The 20,319-nt window shown below is 40.6% G+C and overlaps 1 protein-coding gene across 1 annotated transcript; it reads right to left on the reverse strand.

Annotated features, from left to right (window-relative positions):
- Positions 1 to 651: 651 nt before the first annotated feature.
- Positions 652 to 20,174, reverse strand: IQCB1 (IQ motif containing B1). Its single transcript, XM_009990278.2, has 13 exons — positions 20,057 to 20,174; positions 19,058 to 19,220; positions 17,285 to 17,414; positions 14,920 to 15,013; positions 13,756 to 13,855; positions 13,268 to 13,440; positions 10,589 to 10,701; positions 9,371 to 9,480; positions 4,701 to 4,843; positions 4,131 to 4,279; positions 3,538 to 3,666; positions 3,006 to 3,162; positions 652 to 1,915 (listed from the first exon to the last, which is right to left on the reverse strand). Exons 1-13 carry the CDS (start codon positions 20,172 to 20,174, stop codon positions 1,686 to 1,688), a joined length of 1,809 nt encoding a protein of 602 aa, XP_009988580.2. The 3' UTR covers positions 652 to 1,685.
- Positions 20,175 to 20,319: the final 145 nt, after the last annotated feature.

The raw sequence follows: 20,319 nt of genomic DNA on the forward strand, positions 1-20,319 counted from the left end.
TAACACTGGCCAGGGGGCTCACCTCATTACAACAAATACAGTAAGCAAAGCACCTTTGTGAACACCTCCCTGGGCTAAAGAGCTGTTGTAATGAGGGCCGTTAGGAATAAAGGTAAGACAACAGCAGAGGCTGCTCTCTCAAAACACTTTGGGTCAGTGGCTGCACGGCAGAGGGGACTATGATGGACTCAGAGGACTCCTGCATTTGCGAGGGAACAGCTGGCTTGCTGCAGTTCACCCAGGGACGCTGGGCCTTGGCAGCTGCTGGGGGATGTCCTCCATCCCCTGGAGTGGCCACCCAGCCCCTCCACTCTGGTGGTTGTAGGACACCTGTCCTGTTACAGGCATGGCCTAAAACTAATAGCAGGGCTATGCAGAACAATATGTAACTCAACAGACATATGCGAGTGCCCTGGCAAATATTTAATGGCTTGTTCCACCAGTCAACTCTCCAAGAGAAGAACTAAGAGCCAGTTCAGTGCCTTCCAAATCACAGCTCTGTTAAAAACATCAACCTAAAGCACGGCTCTTCCTCTTGGCAGCTGTCCAATTATTAATTTCAATGTGTCAGCTGCATCTGAATGGGCTTGGGCTTCTGCCCACTATTTCTATTTATTTGTTTTCCATTCATCTCCACTAAAATTAAAACTCAAAACCTTCTAGAGAGAATGGAAAACAAACATGCTGAACCACTACTGCTGCCCACATACAATTGGCAGAAATCACTGCGCTTTTTCTTCCTCTGCAGTGAGGTAAGATCTAATTCTTAAGGCTCTCTGGGCCTCTCACCAAAAAAAATAGCGCAGGCACCTACGGCACTAGCTGCAGCCTTGAGCTCTCCTTGCCTTCTGGACACATCGGTAAGCAGCATCCTTCAGCCCTTGACTGCAGGTTTTTACCGTGTACCAGTCACAGTGACTGCAGAGGCCCTGTGCTGGAGACCTTTCTGGACCCAACAGCATCCGCGTGGTTTAAGAGGCAGAGCTGATGGTCTCGCTGAGGCTACAATCCCATGTAACAGTTTGGACTGCACCCATGTTACAATGTGCTGTACTGGCTGTGGAAAGAACCGCATGCTTTTAAAGGAAAACACATACAAGCCAAGAATATTTTCTGGGTTTTTTTTTCTCCCCTTGCTTTTTCCTACATTGCTATCAAGAGGCTGGTGGAGGTCCCTCAGGCCAAGCTTTGCTTGTGCTGACTGGAGTTAGCTGTTCTACCCTACCATAGGCACCCAGCCTGCCGAGTGTTTGCTTGACTTCTTATTTATGTCTTGGTTTGTTCTGAACTCATCTTTGTCTGAAAGCCCATCACCTGGTAAAATGTTTTGCTATAAAAGCCCAGGCTTTGACAATGGTGTGATTCTTTATGCATCCGAGTGTGAATAAGAACTGAAAAGCCAAAGGTTGTGAACTTACTTTTAAAGTGACACAAATTACAAAATATCCTCATTTACAACTACAGTATTTAAATCCTATTTGCAACAGCACAATCAACAAAATCTAACTATTCATATACAGAAAGAGATTCTTACTAAGATAAGTAAAATGCACTAAAATAAGGCTTTGGTCTTTTTCAGTGCTTTGTCTTACAATTCAAGTGTTTTCCTTCCTTAAAAACACATGCAAGTGAATGCATAGTGCAAGGTTGAGTCTGGTTGGGTAAGAAATTCTTCTGCCTGTTAACTAAAAGGATTTCCTTCCACCAATAAATAGAGTTCCCAGTTCTGCATTTAGGGCATCATCAGGAATGACATCATCCTCCATAAACTCATCTCCAAGCTTCTTCCACCATGGCCAGCGAGTGTATTTCAGCATAGTGTTGTGGGATTGTCTTGCTTTGGTAGCTACAGGGATTGATCGACTCATAAAGACATCAAGATCTTTTTCCGTGGTCTCTGCTAACCCTGGAGCATCTGTAAGAACAAGGAGAAGAGTTTTCTGTATTTAGTTTGTGCTTTTACGAGTATTTCGAACAAAAAAAGAAGCAGCACTACCCTCCAACTTCCCACTGTCCTAGGTCATTTGTTTCCTCATGCTGGGATTACAATTTCATGGCTACATGATAAATCTGATCGGAGAAGCAATCTAAATTAAGGCTAATCTGAAAAAATAAATACATAATGGGGAGGGAGAAGAAGGAGGGAAAGCAGGACTAATTCATTCAGGTGCAGTGGTGGCATCCACCAAAATGACTTCTTGGGAAATTATGACATGAGAAAAAGGACCTCCTGGTCGCTACTGCCGGACCAGCGTTCCTGGCGCAGGGTGACATCAGCGTAGTGTTTCCAGCACTCTGGCGCAGCAGCACTGCACATTCCCTGCCTGGGGGACCCAGCACAGTGTAAGAGTGTGTTGCTGATTTGCCTGATCAGGAGCGATGAGCTGCAGTGACACAGCATGTGACAGACTAAGTAATGGCATTCAGTAAGGTGCTGAATTTTTTCCTGCTTGGGTGCTCTCTGGTGGCTGCAGTTTGCCATTCTCGCTCTTTCACTCCAGGCTACTTGTCTGGAACCAAGATAGTACAATTCTGATTCTGTTTCAAATAAAGCCAGGTCAGAGAAAATTAAAACATGCCTCGGAATTCATAGCTTAAAGACTCCTCTCTTTATCTGGAAGAGGTGAGAGCGCTTCAACCAGCAGCTTGCTTACAACACAAGGAAACAGAACAAAGCACAACAAAGGCAGAGGAAGAGGTTATGTGAGATCCCCTTAGAAACTTTAATGCCTTTTACAGGGCCATTGCTTTTCTCGTGAACATATCAGAGACAGACTTCTAGCAGAAGAACAAGTTGCTCCTTGAAAACGCAGGTGTATACACTTGACCTATAGCAACACCTGGATAATCTCTAACAAAGCCTGAATCTCAAGATAAGGTATATGGCAAAGGAAGAAAGATATTTCAGTTTTGAAATGAGGCTTTACCACTGTTCCCTCTAATTTTCTCTCTAAATTAGTTTAATCCAAACGGTAATCAAAACTATGACCAGAGCAGTCACATACTCATTAGCAACTCCACATCGGTGTTGACCTGAGCCAGTAATGTCTCTCTCCGCTGCGCTGCTCTCTGATCCAGTCTGCTCCTCAACAGGAACTGTGCCAGCTTTTCCTGGGCCTGCATATGTAATTCCTTACTCATTTCTTCTGACATTTGGGAAGCCTGGAGGAAAATAACAGTTTGTTACCATTAGGAGCTGGCAAATCTTTTGGGGGCAGAATAATGTCTAAACAAGGAATGCAAATGCTGTTCTTTATCGTTAACTTAATAATTTTGCTTCCTCTGCAGCTCTCTCCAAAGCCATCTGTCATTCAAGTATATAAATTTTCCAATTACAGTTTGCTTTGACCCTTTTTATTATGTTAATGGCTAAAATCCCCAATATCCTAGTACTTTGCTCTCCAACAAGCAGGGTTAATATATGCATACCTCACATGGATTATCTTGATCAGAATTTATGAAGCTGAATATATTTCATCCCTACAGTATTTTATGTTGCATTGTTAATGCGAATTATGAAATGACTAAGAAACAGACCGGATGCAATTTGATGTAGTCATCCACCTTCTGCTGCAAAGCTAGTCTCTGCTCATCAGTCAGTCCCTTGGGATCTTTCCAAGGAGAGAGAGGTCTCCTCCTTCTTCGTTTTTCCAAGAATTTACAAACCTTTGTAAAGAACATATGAGAATATGACAATCACAGACAGGAAGTTTGTCCTCTCACTTTGTAATCAATCAGTGAAAGAAAAATGTTTCAGCACTGCATCTGTTAAAGCATAAATTCAGCTACGATGCTGAAAAGACAACATACAACAGTCAGCAAGAATGCTAAATAGTAAGTAAGAACACTTGTAATAAATTACTGACTCGTCTGTAGGGTGGTGAGAGTCCAACCTTAGGTTTCGAAGTGGCAGCTCTTATTATTTTAGTTAAAAGACTGCATCAGACTTTGTAACCTATGCAAGGTTTAACCCATCTAAGAAACTTGTGGCTCTAAAACTATCATCCTCTGAATATTTTTTTTAATAAATTCTGGCTACATCAACAGTAAGAGAATAAACAGAGCTTTTTCAGGCATCGCAATAATCCACTCAGTCCTATCCAGTGTTATAACAAAGTATATTCACTTACTGCTCTCTGAATGACAACAGCTGCTTTATATTCCTTAAGAGATTGTCTCTGTTGATGAAAATTTCTTCTTGCTCTATGCCCTCGCCAGAATCTCTGGATAGTTAATGCTGATTTCTCCTCCATTTCCTCCATGTACTTATCTACCTGACCTACAAATGTAACAAAAATCCAGTTATAAGATGGTGGGTTGGCACCTTTTAACAATTTTTAATCCTCAAACGAGATGGTACAACAAAAGCTTGGGTGTTATCAGTTAAAAACCTCTCTTCATCCAAGGTCCACTAGCTGCGCACCACGCCTCAGGGACTTGTAGCTGCAATGGAGCTTTGTAACACAAGAAAACTGGTTCTCCCTTTCTCCTGCACCGTTTTGAAGGCAGCAGATCTCGATCAGTAGTTACTGAGCCCTTGCAGAATTAGCATGTTCTCTGCCAGATAACTGGGTCAGGAGAAGACAAAGTAAGACTACAGTGCAAACAGACATGCAAGATTAGGAAATATATTTGGGGAAACTGTTCTTAAGGAGACCCAGACAGTTTAATATTCTAGTATAGTGTAATATAAATCATACTGGCATGAATTATTTCCAGTAAGGCCAGCTGTCGTTCATGGAAGAGTCTCATGGCCCTCTGTCTCTGAAGTTGGATTTGCAGTTTTAGAGCCTCGTCTTCCTTCTGTTTTTTTAAATGCTGCAGCTCCTGTTCCCGTTTAGCTCTGCAATACACAAATACATTAACAATTAGCTTAGGTTGTACATTTCTTAAAAGCATCTCTCTTTCCTTCTGCGTTATGCTCCACTACGCACCTTTTCCAGTGCATCCATCAGCGTGCATGGCACCTGCTTTCCATAACACATACTATTATTTTTGTACTAACTCCAAGAGCAGATCAGAATGCTGGCTGTTAAGGCTCACTTCTTAAATTTAGAGATTATTTTTTTTTCTCCAGGAAATACACATTTTCTCCATCAGCTTTGTTAACAGAACACTAGGGAAGAATTTTCTTGCAAATTCTTCCTGATCTATACTAGTTGTTGTAATTTGATGTTAGGCTGTTACCTCACTGTGCTTGGTATTGGAAAAGCCCCAGCAGATATTTCACAGATGAGACAACTGAAAACTCTGTAACTGGAGTGTTTAAGTGAACAATAGCCTGTATATCAATTATATATACACTGAAATATTAATGTAGAGACTAATACATTAATACTAAATATATTGATGTATCGATACTCTTAACTACTGAGACCACTTGGACATGGTCTCAGTGAAGGATGAGGAGCTGTGAGCTGGGTGCCCTCTCCCTTCACTACCTCTTCTCATCCCAGTGGACCTGAACTCATTAGCACCTTGACACTGGAAGCTTTAGGAGTTCACCCCACAATGAGGTAATGATGTGATTCCTTCTCTTCCCCTATTACAGCAAAAATCACCTGCCTGAACAGGACCCGAGTACCCCCACTGGGCCCACAGCCATGAGTTCTGCTCTCCTTTAGTGTTTTTCCAGGAACAATGGAAGAAGCACCTTAAGCACAAGAAAAAAGAACAAACAGAGCAGAGGCATAAGAGGTGCCAGAAAGGGGAAAAAAAGGCCATAGACTGGAACCAATGTACAGCAATTTTGGTATTGCTGCATGTCACATACCTTTAGACTCACAGCACTATCTGAGTTATTTGTGTTTTCCATCACTAGTACAAACTGAGTTGTAATTTTTCCAGCAACCATAATTTCTCCTCAGTTTCCATAACTGGGTGGGGAAAGACAGGATGGAAGCTATACTGTAAAGAGATGCTCTGGATTTAAAGATCTGGCTCTCACTGATAAACAGCCTGCACCACAATCTGAGAGACCATAGCCCTTTTGTGACACTAATGCAGACTTGAAGCGTGCCCACACATCTGCCTACAGAGACAGATCATGATATGTGTGATTACATCAGAATGGTCTCAAGGAAACCAGAGACCATCTGATTCATCTATCATGCTTCTGCGAATTAGAGTTGTAAATCTTTGCATTTTTAACACGAGGAGGCACATATTATACCTCTGAGTGGAATGATGTCACAGGATCAAACAGGACTTTTGACGACATTTTCTTGATAAAACTATTAATACTTTTCCCTATAAATTATTATCAGCTTCACTAGGTGGAAACTACAAGAATGTTTCATGAACTTCTCGGATGTGCATCTGTGAAACTACCAACAGTGTCTGTCAGATATTTAAATGTTTCTTTGATACTGATTCTTTCCCACGTAGTGTGCAAAACACATGTTCTTCATTCTCCGTTCCTCCTAACGATAAGACACATTTGTTTGCACAAGACCACACTGTGTCAGGGAAATGCCCCTGAACAGAACCAAAATACGCACAGAGGAAGATGCAAGCTTCCTTCAGCAGTTCAGGGCACAGATCAGCCTCTCTCTGATCATCTCTTTACATAGAAAATGGTTTGAGTTTTGACACAATTAATGCAAACTATCGCCATTTTAATAGTTCTACAACTAGCTATGTAACAGTGAACAAACTTCAAGGAGAGATTACAGGCTTTAATATTCACCACGGAGACATTTCTGAAACCACAGAGTTTCAGAAGTTTACGACTTGCAGAGTTTAAGATCTACTGGAGCTACAGGTGAGTCAAGTTTGGAGTTTCAACCTCAGCAGTATTTAACTGCACTTGTTCTAAAATAAATCTGTGAATACAATGAAACCCTGACTGCTAAAAATTCAAAAGTCCTCTTGGAAGTTTTTCTAAAGACATTCTTACAGTACTCCAAATGCTATTTTTCAGCATGACACTAACTGCAGCTTTGACCTACACAGAAAAAAACCCAACACTGGAGCTGTGCTATGTTGTACTCAGTACATTGGGACTGACTGAACCATGAGCATGCAACTGTAAGAATATTAATACATTTCCATTCCTCTCAATATTAAACAAACACATTCAAAAGTCTATTTAAATGACTCAAGAACTACTTAAGAAGCATGCACTAACACTAACAATACTGACAATATGACACAAGAAAGTCAAGTAGCTTGTTGATTGCTGATAGCATCACCACCCTTTCCCTTCTGCTTTATCACATTATGTCTTAGCCCATCATCCAGGTTTTCTGGGCTATGATTTTGGCTTGCAGGCTTGCAAGGAGCCTGTTGAGGGAAGGAATATTGGCTCAAAGTGTATGCTGGAGTAAAAAGGAGTGACAAGGACATCATTCTTGGTGTTTCAGCACAAAAGCTGGAGTGGTTAGCGGCCCTCAATGGACACACTGCTTGCCCCTGCAAATCTTCCAGGATTTACAGATTACACTCTAGATAGTCCAATTTCTTCATAATGCCAGTCTAGATTAACTGTCTGTTTTCTAACACGTTGATCATAATGCAATGTGATTTGACTAATTGATTTCTAAAATCTAAATTGGACACAGTAGTGCTCAACATGTGAAAAAAAAGGTTGAAAAAACCTGCTGTGGAGTCTGAACTTGATTTAGATCCCTTAACTTATGATAAATTCACATGAAATTACTCAAAAGAGTTAGCCTAACATGTGCTAACATTAGTGCTGAAATCTTACTACATTATTTATGTAGTTTCATTCTTCTGTGGTGCTCCAAGTCAGAGGATACTATTTCTAGGTCACTGAAGTGACTCCACTTCTGAGAGTCAAAGATTTCAAATATTAATGAAGAACGAGGTCTTGCAAACACTGTACTGAGCAAGGACTATGGGCCTTGGTTTCTGCAGCTCTCTGGCATGGCAGACAGGGAACTCAAGGACAACTCCACATTCAATTTACAGTGGAATTTTGTGTCAAGTTAACTGTGAACCAGTTAACTGTTCTGCCGCCAGAACATGTTCTAGTGCTGGTTAGCGCAATCACATGCTACAGTGTGCCACACTTTTACTTCTTCATATGCTATAATTTTTTACACTGAAAACATATAAAAGCATCATAGAAGTAAGTTTTTTCATGGAGAATTTTGGCAGCTGGGAAAGGGACAGTTGGAGCTTTTGGCACCAGAAGTGGTAGTTTGGTACTGCTGGAAAAGCACATTATTTGGATGTTTCTGCTAAAAGAATCTGTAATGAAACAGCTCATATTGGCATTACATTACCTGTATGTTTCAGAAATAACAGCTGACTGGAGAAAGGCATGTTCAAGGTGAAGGAACTCTTGGTCAGCCCAAACTTATGTCCTGGGACATGGGAACAAATCCTCAGGGAAACTATTTCCAGGAAGGACAGGAAGTGAATGGGAATAGCCAGCATAGATTTATCACAGGTAAATCACACTTGACCAGCCTGATTGCCTTGTGTGATGAGACGACTGGCTCTGTGGATGAGGGGAGAGCAGTGGATGTCATTGTCCCTAAATTCACCAAGGCTGTCATCACAGTCTCCCATGCAGGGCAGGGGTAACACTCAGAGGAACCTCCACAAACACAGAAATCGAGTCAACAGAAACCGCATAAAGTTCAATTGGGTAGTTCTACACCTGGTTCAAAATAACCTCATGAACCAGGACACATTGGGCACTGACTACCTGGACAGTAGCTCCAATGAAAAGGACCTTGGTGGGTGACAAGTTGAGCACGAGCCAGTAGTGTGCCCTTGCAGTAACAAAGGCCAGTTGCCTAGCAGGCTGCATGAGCAAAAGCAGAGGCAACAGGTCAAGGAAGATTATTATTTCGCTTTACTCAGCACTCTTGAGGACACATCTGGAATATGTGCCACACTCTACTGGGTCCCCCAGCAGAAGATAGCTGTTGACGAACTGAAAGGATGGAGACTGTTCAGATGGGGACAATTAGGTCTATGGAATGTATGATATCCAAAGATTCGCAAAGAGATGGGTTTGTTTAGGCTAAAGGAAGGGAAGACAGAGCCAGACTCTTAGAGGTGCACAGAAAAAGGACAAAAAGCAGTGGTAAAGAGCTGCAACAAGGAAATTCCCACTGGCAGTAGAATTCTTCACAAGGTGAGTTATGCAGCACCAGGACAGGGACCACATGAGATGGTGGGATCTCCATCCTTGGAGACCTCCAGAACTGGATACAGCCCTGAGCAGCTGGATCCCATTTTGAGGCTGGCCCTACTTCAAGTGGGAGATAGGATTAGATGACCCAAATTTTTCCTGTGACTCCATGACCTGAGGAAAACCAAACCAAATCAAACCAACCAAACCTCCTTACTAGATTCTACTCTTTAGTGCTTTTTACAAAGCCATACTGTTTACCTGAAGCTTCTCTGTAAAGTTGTCACTGCTTGGGGTAGTCTTTTCAGCCTTTTCCTGGTCTGAAATCCCCTCCACATAGCCTGGATTACACAAGCTGCTTGATGCTGCCTCTGAAATTATTAAAGCAGTTGGTAGTATATGTTCTCTGCATATAAACCCACGTTATTACTGCTTGCATATTTGGAACAATCTCAACACTTGGCCAAAAATATCAGTTTTCAAATGCATCAAAATTTAGTATTTGTAACAGCTTGGGGAATTTAAGGTCCTATAAGATGGTTATTATCATGAAACCTGTACTTGCTCCAAAGGCAGCTAATTTGATCATCTGGATCGATGTTTTCTGTGCTAAACAAATGAATCTACAGCATCAATATAAAATATATATTAGCTGCATTAATCAAATTTAGAAATTTGTATTTAACACATCTGAAGCACTTGATATTTCAAATGGTACGTCAATCAAAATACACTAGAGAGGACAGAAAGATAAGTTTGGAGAATTAGCAGCAGTAAAAATGTTACATTTGCAGTATCATCAGAAGTCACTGAAATGCAACAAATTTGAAAAAAAAAATCAATTCTATTCTTAAATGGATTATTTTCTTTAAACAAACACTGCCACAACACAAAACACTCTGCTCTGTTGAAGATGAAAGCAGGTCTCTACAAACATAACTCTGATTTCCTTTAAAGTATTGTCTCTGAGACACCTGCATGTAAAATTTTGGCATGAAGCTCATAAAACACACATTGTCTCTTTTATTGAGAACACAGCCCAGGTGTTCTCACTGAACATTTTCTCTATACAATTTAATTCTATGTGAATGCTGCCTAGAATTCAGAGATCTAACTTTGGAACACTGATGTGAGAAAAGCAGATACACTTATTTTTGTTTTATAGTTAGCAAAACTAAATTAACTTTTTTTTCCACTATGGTTGTATAGAAATCTATGGTGAATCGTCAATTCAGAAAGTCAATCGCTTCAGTCACAGTCCCTTACTTTAATCACTGGACAATTTATTGATGTCTTCAAAAATTATGGAGGGGAAAAAATATTATTAAATAGGAAATTTAAAAATCCATTAAAATAGTGAAAAAAATAACACAGGCTTTGAAAAGCATCACCGAAGTGATAGAGTAAAGCCATTCTAAACATATATAAATCACATGTAACTAGGATTTCACATTCAAAAGTCTCAGTAAACTTCAGCACCTGCATTTCTCCTTTTCCATTGGATTGTTCCACGTACAGCAGGTCCAAGAGTTGACTGAGATCCCTGTCAAATCCTTTGCCAGTCCACTGTTTACTTAAAAGCCTTTTTAATCCTAAGAGAGAAAGAAGCATGTGATACCACTAAGGTGAATTTTTCTTTTGAGGATTCCAAACTAACAATTTTCAAGTCAAAAAATCAAATCTGATTCTATGTGCACAGGAACACTGGACTGGAGCTGAACACCATCAGTTGTCTTTGAGTTTCAATGTAGAATATTCTCAATCAATATGTGGTGCTCCAGCCATCACAGAGAAGCATTATACAGTGACTGTAATTTTGTATGTCCAAGTCACTATCTATTGTGTCTATATAACTGGCAGTTAAACTATCAATGTACTTTCAGTGCCTTATCAGTAAGTCATTGTAAGGTACTAAAAGGATGTAAAGCATCATGCAAGTGCTTGGTTTTATTAGCACTGCTTTCGTATTTTTCGTAAGAAAATTTATTTATTTATACCTGGAATTCTTTGATGTCTTATCTGTATAGCATAGCCTAACAGTGAGTACATGTGCTTCCAATCCCTGGGCCAAAATAGCTTTTTAGGTTCGCAGTAGCTAGAAAGTACACTCGTGCTCCCTCCACAACACACACACACTCCCTGTGCTGCACACAGGACACAAGCAGACAGTAATATATGCTTTTCAGCTTTGTATCAGACAAATCCCAGAGCTTGAGACTTCTGCAGCGAGTTGGAGGGAAAAGGAAGGAGGGCAGGAAGCAGACAGGTGTTTGGACAGCCTCCTGAAGAACTGCAGTTTCAAGCAACCTTCCATCTTCAAATCATTGTCCATAAGCATATTCATATACTGTGCAACTCCAACACTCACAGATACTTACAGGATCTGGATATGGAGCATAGAGTCCTTCACGCAAACAGAAATGGCACCTCTGGGTCTATCACACATGCACCATTTTGGAAAGACGATGATGGTTAAACACTTGAGTAGAGAGACAGGCGAGACTCCAAACGGAGTCAGTGGGTACCCTAAGGCTGCCTGAGCTCTGCAAGAGCACATAGCCTGGCTACACAAGGCAGTTTCCTCACAGAAGTCCTGTGGGTCTGATGGAACCATCTGCCAGCTTCTGTACAGCCTACACAGCCATATGCACCTTTCAGCTACCGACAAGTGCGCCTCTCAGATGTGTGAACCCATGCAGACAAACAGACCAGACTCTCCTGGAAACCTGATGTAGAGACTGTGCTAGTGTTGGAGATGTGAGGTTCAGACGACGCCCTCACCTCCAGCAGGCTGCCTTTACTGATGGAAAGCTTACACTGAAGTACCTCATACTGACCACGGCTCTGAGCCACTGTGAAGCCAAGTTACTTCAATGAGACAGCCAGATAGTGGGAATGCTGTAATGCTTTTTTTGGTGCTGCTGTTCCTCAAACTATCTGAAGGATTCCAAAGCCTGAGGGAAAACTAACATAAGGACTCTAACTTAAAAAAAAAAAGAGAGGAAAAAAGTGATTTATTTTTCCTAGTGAAAACAGCAAACGTGTACATAAGAGAGATGGAGTCTCTAAATGATTGTGGCATATTGAGATTCTAGTGCAAAATAAAGCATAACCCTCTGATGGAGACTTGCACCTCTTCAGAAAAGCCAGCGTTCTACAGCTGGGATGATCAGACCATCATAGTAGATTCAAAAGAATCTGCAGTTCTGTAGGCAAAACGTTGGCAAAGCTGCCCATCTGGTCCAGAAATTTACCTGGCTGGTACTGCCTAATAAGTAGTGAGCACAAGTGTAAAGAAAGGGAATTGGACCTTTTTGTCTAGCATTCCCACTTCTTACTGCCCTTGTCCCCAAGAGGACACACCAGTAGTTCTGACCACCGATAACATCCAGAATATAAAAGACCTGGCAAACATCAAAGTTTCTTTCTTAGTCTCCATGGGCATGCCAGAGGACAAAGGGGTTTCCTGGAGCTCCCTGCTAGGCTGGAGACAGAAACATTAAATGGGACACCTCATTAAATAATGCATAATGTAGAGCAAATTATATGCATACTTAGCCTCCCCATCTAAAGGCATCGAGACAAAATTATAAACTCGTTTCAGGAATTCTTGGAAAGAGTTCATTCCAATCACTTGGACATCAAAAGACAGCCAGCTCCTCAGTAACAGAACAACACTTAGCAGATAAGCAGATCTGTAATAGCCAGGGTCAAAAGTTGGCTTTAAGTAAAACTTTCATGCTTCTGGATTAGCACGCCTTCACACACGGGCAGACGTCTGACATAGGGCTTTTACTGAGGCAGCACAGATACCCTGCTGCTAGGATCTCTCTATATCCAACCTGCACAGGAAAAAAAGATTCAGAAAGAAAGAAGCAAAGCCCATCAGGTTGGAAGTGACAAACAACAGCTTTAAGAGACAAGTTGCCACATGCAGAGTCCTCAATACACAGAAGAAAATAAATCTAGGAAACAGAAAGCAGCACGGCACCTTAAACTGCAATGAAAATGAAGAGAAGGAAAAAAAAAAAACCCAAAGCACTGCAGTTTCCATCTGTATTGGACAGTTACTGATCCGAGATGGGAAACCTCCATCTTTGTATTTTTACAGCGAATGTAAGAGGAGGCCGAGCGATTGGTCCCTGCATGTTTACAAACCTTTGTAGCGAGTTGTGAGTAACTTCACAAGCTGCTTGCAAAATTTCGCCACCAACAACAGCAGTTTTGTAGCAGCATTTCCTATGACAGGATTGGTGGTAGATGAAAGCTTATAAACAAGTTCATCCAAAACAGAGTGAAGGGCCTCTTCATCAACCTGAAGCAAGACAGAACTTTAAAAAAAAAAACAACAAACTATAAGCTTTTTAACAGTGGCTTATTTTTAGATATGTCAGGCATTCAGCAAGCCAACATACATACCCAGCTAGCTGGACCACCAATCTGATCCAGGCAAAACTGATTCCCATTCCCTTGATTTAACAACACGATAAAGAAAACAGCTATTTTTTGTATTTCTACAACAAAGACTATGAAAAAAAAAACCCACAACAATTCTTGTGTATGAAAGAGTTCTATTTCACCAAACAGTAATGAACTGAGTTTTAAATTTAAAATTCAGAAAAATCAATGAGATAGAAACAACTAACCTATTGACCCTCAAAATATTGTCCAAAACAGACATCATTATAATTGCTGTTTCAACATTATCTGTCATTAAGGACTGCAGGAAGTGATCATTTTGCAGTACTGCAGGAAAACAAGAACAAGCAAACAAGACAACACACAATCAGAACCAGAATTTGAAACACCATAAAACAAACAAACTTCAATATGTAACATAAGCCATAGCAAGCAAAATCAGATACTGTTTCTGCAAGAAACTCCCTCTTTCATAATTTTTATACTGGAACTTACTGGAATAAGTAATCTACTTCAACATCCAAAAACATGTTGAGCCCTGTTTTTCTGCCTTTGGGTATTCCCTCAGGCACTGGTGTTGCAATAGGAGAAAAGCTTTAAAACCTTTTCTGTGACACTAGTATCAGTTTCTTATTGCAGCAGTGGAATTATCACTGGGGCAACAATATCCGGAAAAGATAAGGACTTCAACCTTGGCAGTTTGCTATATACCAGGTTTATTTAATGTAAGTCCACTGATGTCATTAAAGCACCAGCTTTTTTATTCCAGTGCATCACTGTCTACATATTTATTATTTTTTCTGGCCAAGCCTGTTTTTACTTACACATCTTATGATCCTTAAGTTTTTGTTCTACATTAGAAACAAAACAAAACTCTGCTTTTTAAAATCAGTGTGATTAACATTGGTTTAATTGAAAGCTTATTTTGGTCAGAAGCGGATAGCGAAGTTTGTTAGATACTTGTAAAGTTTCCTGGCATGGCAACAACTTCAGGAATCTGTTTTCAAGTCTATCCATTTCTCAGGGCCGGCAACGTGCTCTGGCCAAATTTCTGCAAATGTTAATCCCACACAGGCAAACAGATCAAATGGCTCTTACAACAAAAAAAAATCTTGGTTTTTTAAGGTAGATAATTACAAAGGCAAATTACAGGAAAACACTTTTAATGTTTGTCTGTGAAAGACTAGAAGGGGAACTCTTCAGTATTTCCCTTCAGCGGATCTTTTCCATTTTAGATATTCCTGTTTCTGTTGAGTGGACTACTTTAAGAAATGGATTTAACATCTACTCCGATTTAGAAAACTAGGTGGAGATTAGCTTAAGAGTGATTCTTGATGCCTGTAGTTGCCATAAATAAACTTTCAGGTGTTAGGAGTTTACTCTTTCCTTACCACACACTGCTAGATGAACATGGCCACCGAGCAGCCAGCAGATGGCATCAGTTACTGTTCGGAACCAGTGTAAAAAATCTTGTTTTTCTTCATCCTAAACAAAAGAGAAGGAGGTAAAAGCATGTGTACGTATCTTCACTGACGACTTCAGCTTGATGTAGTGGGAAGGTCTGTATGCATCAGGGATTTGGCGACCAAAACCCCATCAAATTCCTGGATGAAGTTGGTGAAACTGCAGGAGCCAGCCAAAAAAAACCCTAAGAGTCCTTCAAGGACAAAGATCAATCAAGAAATTCTAAACATACTAAAAAAAACAACCATTCCTGAAAAAAGCATATCAGGAAGAGTGCAGTCTTTTCTACTCCTTAAAAAATATTTGCTAGCATAGGACAGCTAAGGAGACAAATAATAGCTCAGTACAAACACATCATAGATTTAATTCACAAAGTGGGAAATATATTATTTAAGATCAAAGCACAGGGAAAAAAAAAAGATAGAAAGTAGCCAAAGACAGAGTTAAAATGGAAAAGGCTCCTAAAAATGCATGTGGGGCTTCAGAAGCACCTCCTAGTAGGAGGTCTGGGACCAAACACCAAATCACTACTAAGGTGAAGTTTGATCAGTTTGCTGAACAGACTATGTTACATACTTGCCTGTGATAACGCTGGGCTGGAAAAAATCACCAGGAAAAGCCCAGTTTTAACACGTGAATGCACATACACACGCACAGTCTAGAGTCTGTATTCCAGGTGTAAGTGGCCACAGGCTACTGGAAATCTAAAATCTTGGTGTGTGGGACAGCAAAGGGGCTTTTGATAGTACCACATTGCTGACAAATGTCGTTATAAAGCACTTGGCCTGATATCTCCCACATTAAATGGGCCTGTGGAAATTAAACAAATGAAACTATGGAAAGCCTGTTCCTAGATCCACGCTGTAAGTCCCAGCCGTTAGTCACGGTTTAACTTTGTATTTGGTTCTTACTGACAATGAGAGACACAAAAATCACAGCAGTAAGTTAAGCTGTAATATTATCTGTTCTGTGTTTTGGCAATACGTCAGCTTCTGAAAGCCGTTTCAGTACTTCCCTTGACTTCAAAGGCTTGTACAAAAAGCATAGGAGGGCAGAATAAACTATAAATCTCCACTGGTAGAGAGGGATTTCCAAAGTTCCACGGAGCAAGCACCAAGTCTATGTGCCCAGCCACCTCTGAGACCACAAGGTTTAAAAGCCAAAGTACTAATTATAATGTAGACGGTATTTGCATTCAAAAGAAATCTTTGCCCACAAGCATGACTCAAGTAGCACGTAAGCTGAGACATAATAAGAAAGTGTGGGGGAAATTACATTGTGGATAAGACTTGAGTCTCCTGGGATTCTCCTGAAGCTTCCTAGCTTCCTCCTTAAGCACTAAATGCACTTCTAAAGTACTGAACTAACAGAAAATATAACTCTCCTGATACTTTCTGAGAATTGATTGTGTTCGTGGTGTCCAGCACAATAGCCGTAGGAGAACTTTTGACTAAGTGCAAGAAGCCAGTGAGGCAAGAAACGAGATACTAAGGGGAAATGGAGATATTAAAAGAAACTATCAGAATCCATGAGGTTGGCTATTGAAATTATTCCTTGGTTTCATTTGTTGTTTTTTTTTTTTTTTTCTTCTGATTCTGGAACTCAGAATGTTTCAAAAACATGAGGGAACCTAGCAGGGCAAAACCCTTCTTCTCTATAAAGAGGGAGAGGAATGTGAGAAAGTGTTCAAATCTACAAATTCACAAACCCTACCTTTGGGGTTTCCAACATGCAGGTTTGGAAGCAGCAAGCATTTTTGGAATTTTTTGCCAATTTCGCGGTAGAAATTGTATGGCAAAACAAGCTTCAACAAATCTGATTTAAAGTCTTAAGACTTTCTAAACCTTTTTTGTAAAGCTGAATAAAGCAGTGGGAACAGAGCAGTTACGAAGACTGAACTAATTATATGAAAAGTTAAAAAGACACTGCCGTGACTGGGATGCTGCTTCTTGTAAGGCATTTTTTTCTGTCATACTGCTCTAATTCTTCTATCCTATATATATAGGATAGTCGCATTCCCTCCCCCTGCCTTTAAAACTTCTGAAAAGTAGCAGCCAAACTCTCTAAACAAACCTGTGGTAAAAAAATAACTTTGCACACATAATGGACCGAACGCCCCACGACGAGAGATTTCAGTTTCTAAGCTCCAAGGCGTAAGAAAAACTACCATAATTTCTAGAAAATAAATTTTCATAATACAGTGTCCCTAGAATAAACATCCTACTTATACCATATGTAACCTCGGAAAGTTTACAGAGGCTCTCTGCTCTTTTAACTATGAAATTTAAATACCTTGATTACTCGGATAAATCGTGCTTGCAAGCGTCTTCCCAAAAACAGCAGGTTGTCTATAGCCGAAGGAAGGAATTTCTTGTAAAATTCCTCAGGATCTTCTTTCACCTCTAGTCCTACACAACAATGACTGAAATGGGGGGAAAAAAAAAAATCAACTTGAATAGTTGAGGGTCTGTTTGAACAGCTTTGAATGAATGTCACGTCATCAGAGAAGAAATGCTTCACTGGCATGGGACAATTCAGCACTGAGCAACAGTGAACTGCTGTGACTGGCTCCAAGGCCGCTGCCTCAAAAGCCGGAGGAATCACTGGCAGGCTGGAGACAGCAAGCACATTACTACTTATTATAGCATGTCTCAGTTTAAAACGTATCCAAGGCACTTTCTCCTTTAGCTTCATAGGATCTGTTCAGGCTTGCTCCACACGCTAGGGAAGGGCTCTGATGGTCATAAAGAAAAAAAAAAACCAAAGGCAAATGGAAAGGTAGAAAACAACCTGATGAAAGAAACCTGCAGATCAGGCAATGAAAATATATATAAAAAAATATTACTTATCACAACATCTTCAGCGAGTCTGTCTACAATTTTCCTCTGACTGAGGAATACATGTGGGCTAGAAATCAGTTCCTCAGCTCTCAGTTTTCTTACTTTACTCACCGCAGACACATCCGTCGTTTCTGGAGGACTTTCTACAAGAAACTGCATGTTTTACAACTGGGAAGTTTTTCAGTTCTGCACTCCGCACTGATACTAGTGTAACAAAAGAGTCTTCCTAATTTTTTATGAATTTTTCTTTCTGACATCTTATCTAGGCTTTGTCAGCTTTCTGTGAATGCACGCACATAAAGCTCTGCTTACCAAAGCCCTTGGCAAGTAAATTCTAGGCATGAAGCTGAGATTAATCTTGTTACAAAAGGACGTTTTCATGGCTAAAATAAATTCAAGTTTTCTCTGCAAACTGAAATAGCTTATAGGGAATGATTTAAGTATCTCACAACTCCGGTGACAAATCTTGCATCTCTTAGTGAAATTCCTGGCACTAAAAATTGATACTGTAGATATGGCATAAATAAGAGATGGTTGCCTAATTGCTTCATGCCTTAGAATTTTGCTCCCTAGTTAAACCAAAATCAAGTACAACTTCGGGAAAATTTAGAACTTATTAATTTTCCCCAAGTTGAAAACTGAGATTGGATCACTGGAGATTTGAGTTTAAAGTTGTCTTATTTACTAGCTATGAATTAAACTTAATTACGCCATTCTCACAATATCACCACATCAGGCTATCTAGTCTGTATGAACTGTGTCCTCTATTATGTTTAAAATGAAATAGGTATTTAAAATAGGTATATCAAATAGATATTTAAATAGAGTCAAGCCAAGCTGTGAGTCAATCAGGCTGAAGATTTTTGCAAGATGAAAACTAAGTAAACTTTTTAAAATAACTGCAATTCAAAATTAGCAATTACTGGGTAAGAACTGTGACACTGATGAGTACCGTTCACAAAAAAAGGTAAAGCCAACACAAAAGCTGTTCCCAGCAAATAGTTTACCCAGCTCGATGAAACACAATGCGAATGAATTAAACAGGACCAATTAGGCTATGCCTGACCCCTCTGCTCTTGACTGCTCCCTGCACTTTAACCCTGGCCTTTCCTGAACAACAAGCCTTGCTCTGGATGGGAGCCAATGTGTTACAGCTTGAAAAGAAAAAGAGCAAGATGAAAGGCCAGAAAGAAAACAAGAAAACTTCTTAGCAATTTTTTTTTACCTTAGTATCTCTGCTAGCCGGACCGCAGTAGCCCAGCCTCCATGCAGTCGAGAGTGGTCTTGTCTAAGGACCAGCATGCAGTACTGAGTAAGATCATAATTGTATATATCTTGCTTAATTTTTTTTGATTCTTCACTTCCCAAGGAAGCACTATTTAAAATTCCTGTAGGAAGAAAGCAGGAGAGAGACAAAGAGGAGCGTAAGATTCTGATGTACAAGATGGATTATTTTTTTTTCCCCAAAAACATAAGAGGAATACATGTACACAGAGCCAGGATTAAGGTAATTCTAAAAGTGCTAACAACAGCATAAAAAAATTGGTCAGCATTTTTCACTCCCACACCTACAATCCATTTATGAGATTATACGACTATTGGGAGGATAGCTAAACTTAGGTTTCTATTTTCTCATTACACATTTAGCAGTAAAACATACATTATCTGGGACGTAGCCCATTTGTATAAATTTCCTAGGCCAGATAAAACCACAACCACTGTGAAACATATAGCTTCCTTATAATTACATCCCAATTTAGAACAGGACCTAACTTGTTTCTACCGTTTCTATGAGCAGTGGCTATGTGGCAAAAGGAAGGACAGGGAGAGTCATGCAGGAGCTCACAATCGTGTTTCTATGTTAAGACTTAAAAACTGAATACTGACAACCACTCCGACTCTCTCCTCAAAAGCACTGGGCAAAATGATTTGACCAAATGTTAGATCCTTGCCCACATCGCCACGGATCTTACAAACTCAGTGACAGCTGAGAGGGAGAAGAGACTTCCTCTCCATTTGCTCCTCAGCTCCTCCTCCTTATTGTTGCCATGCCAAACGCCACTCAATACCACTCTCAGGGAAAGCCGTACTACTAACCTTACAGAGTTGCCAGCCCTGCCAGAAATATTCAGAAAAAGCCTTCTGTATGTAAGGAGGCAGAAGGAACACGGACCGTCCATACTTCACTACCTCATGCTTTTATTTTAGAAACGGTATTAATTACCCTTTAACTTCAGAAGTAGCAGGGGGATGTCCTGTTCTCCGCCCTCAGCGACCTGAGCAGCTAAGGCCAGTACCCGGGGATCCACAGCTGCCGGCCCGGCGCTGGACACGCTGGCCATAGGAAACAGAGAGAGGCCCCAGCACCACCGATCCAAGCCTCTTTCCCTTCTTAATTGTCTCGGTGCAGGCGCGGGGTCCTTAAGCTACTACTTCCACCGCCCCTCCAGCTCCTGCACCATCAGCTGGAAGCTCACGCTCCGCGCC

Source organism: Tauraco erythrolophus, chromosome 8, assembly GCF_009769465.1.
Source record: "Tauraco erythrolophus isolate bTauEry1 chromosome 8, bTauEry1.pri, whole genome shotgun sequence".
NCBI classification, from domain to species: Eukaryota; Metazoa; Chordata; class Aves; order Musophagiformes; family Musophagidae; genus Tauraco; species Tauraco erythrolophus.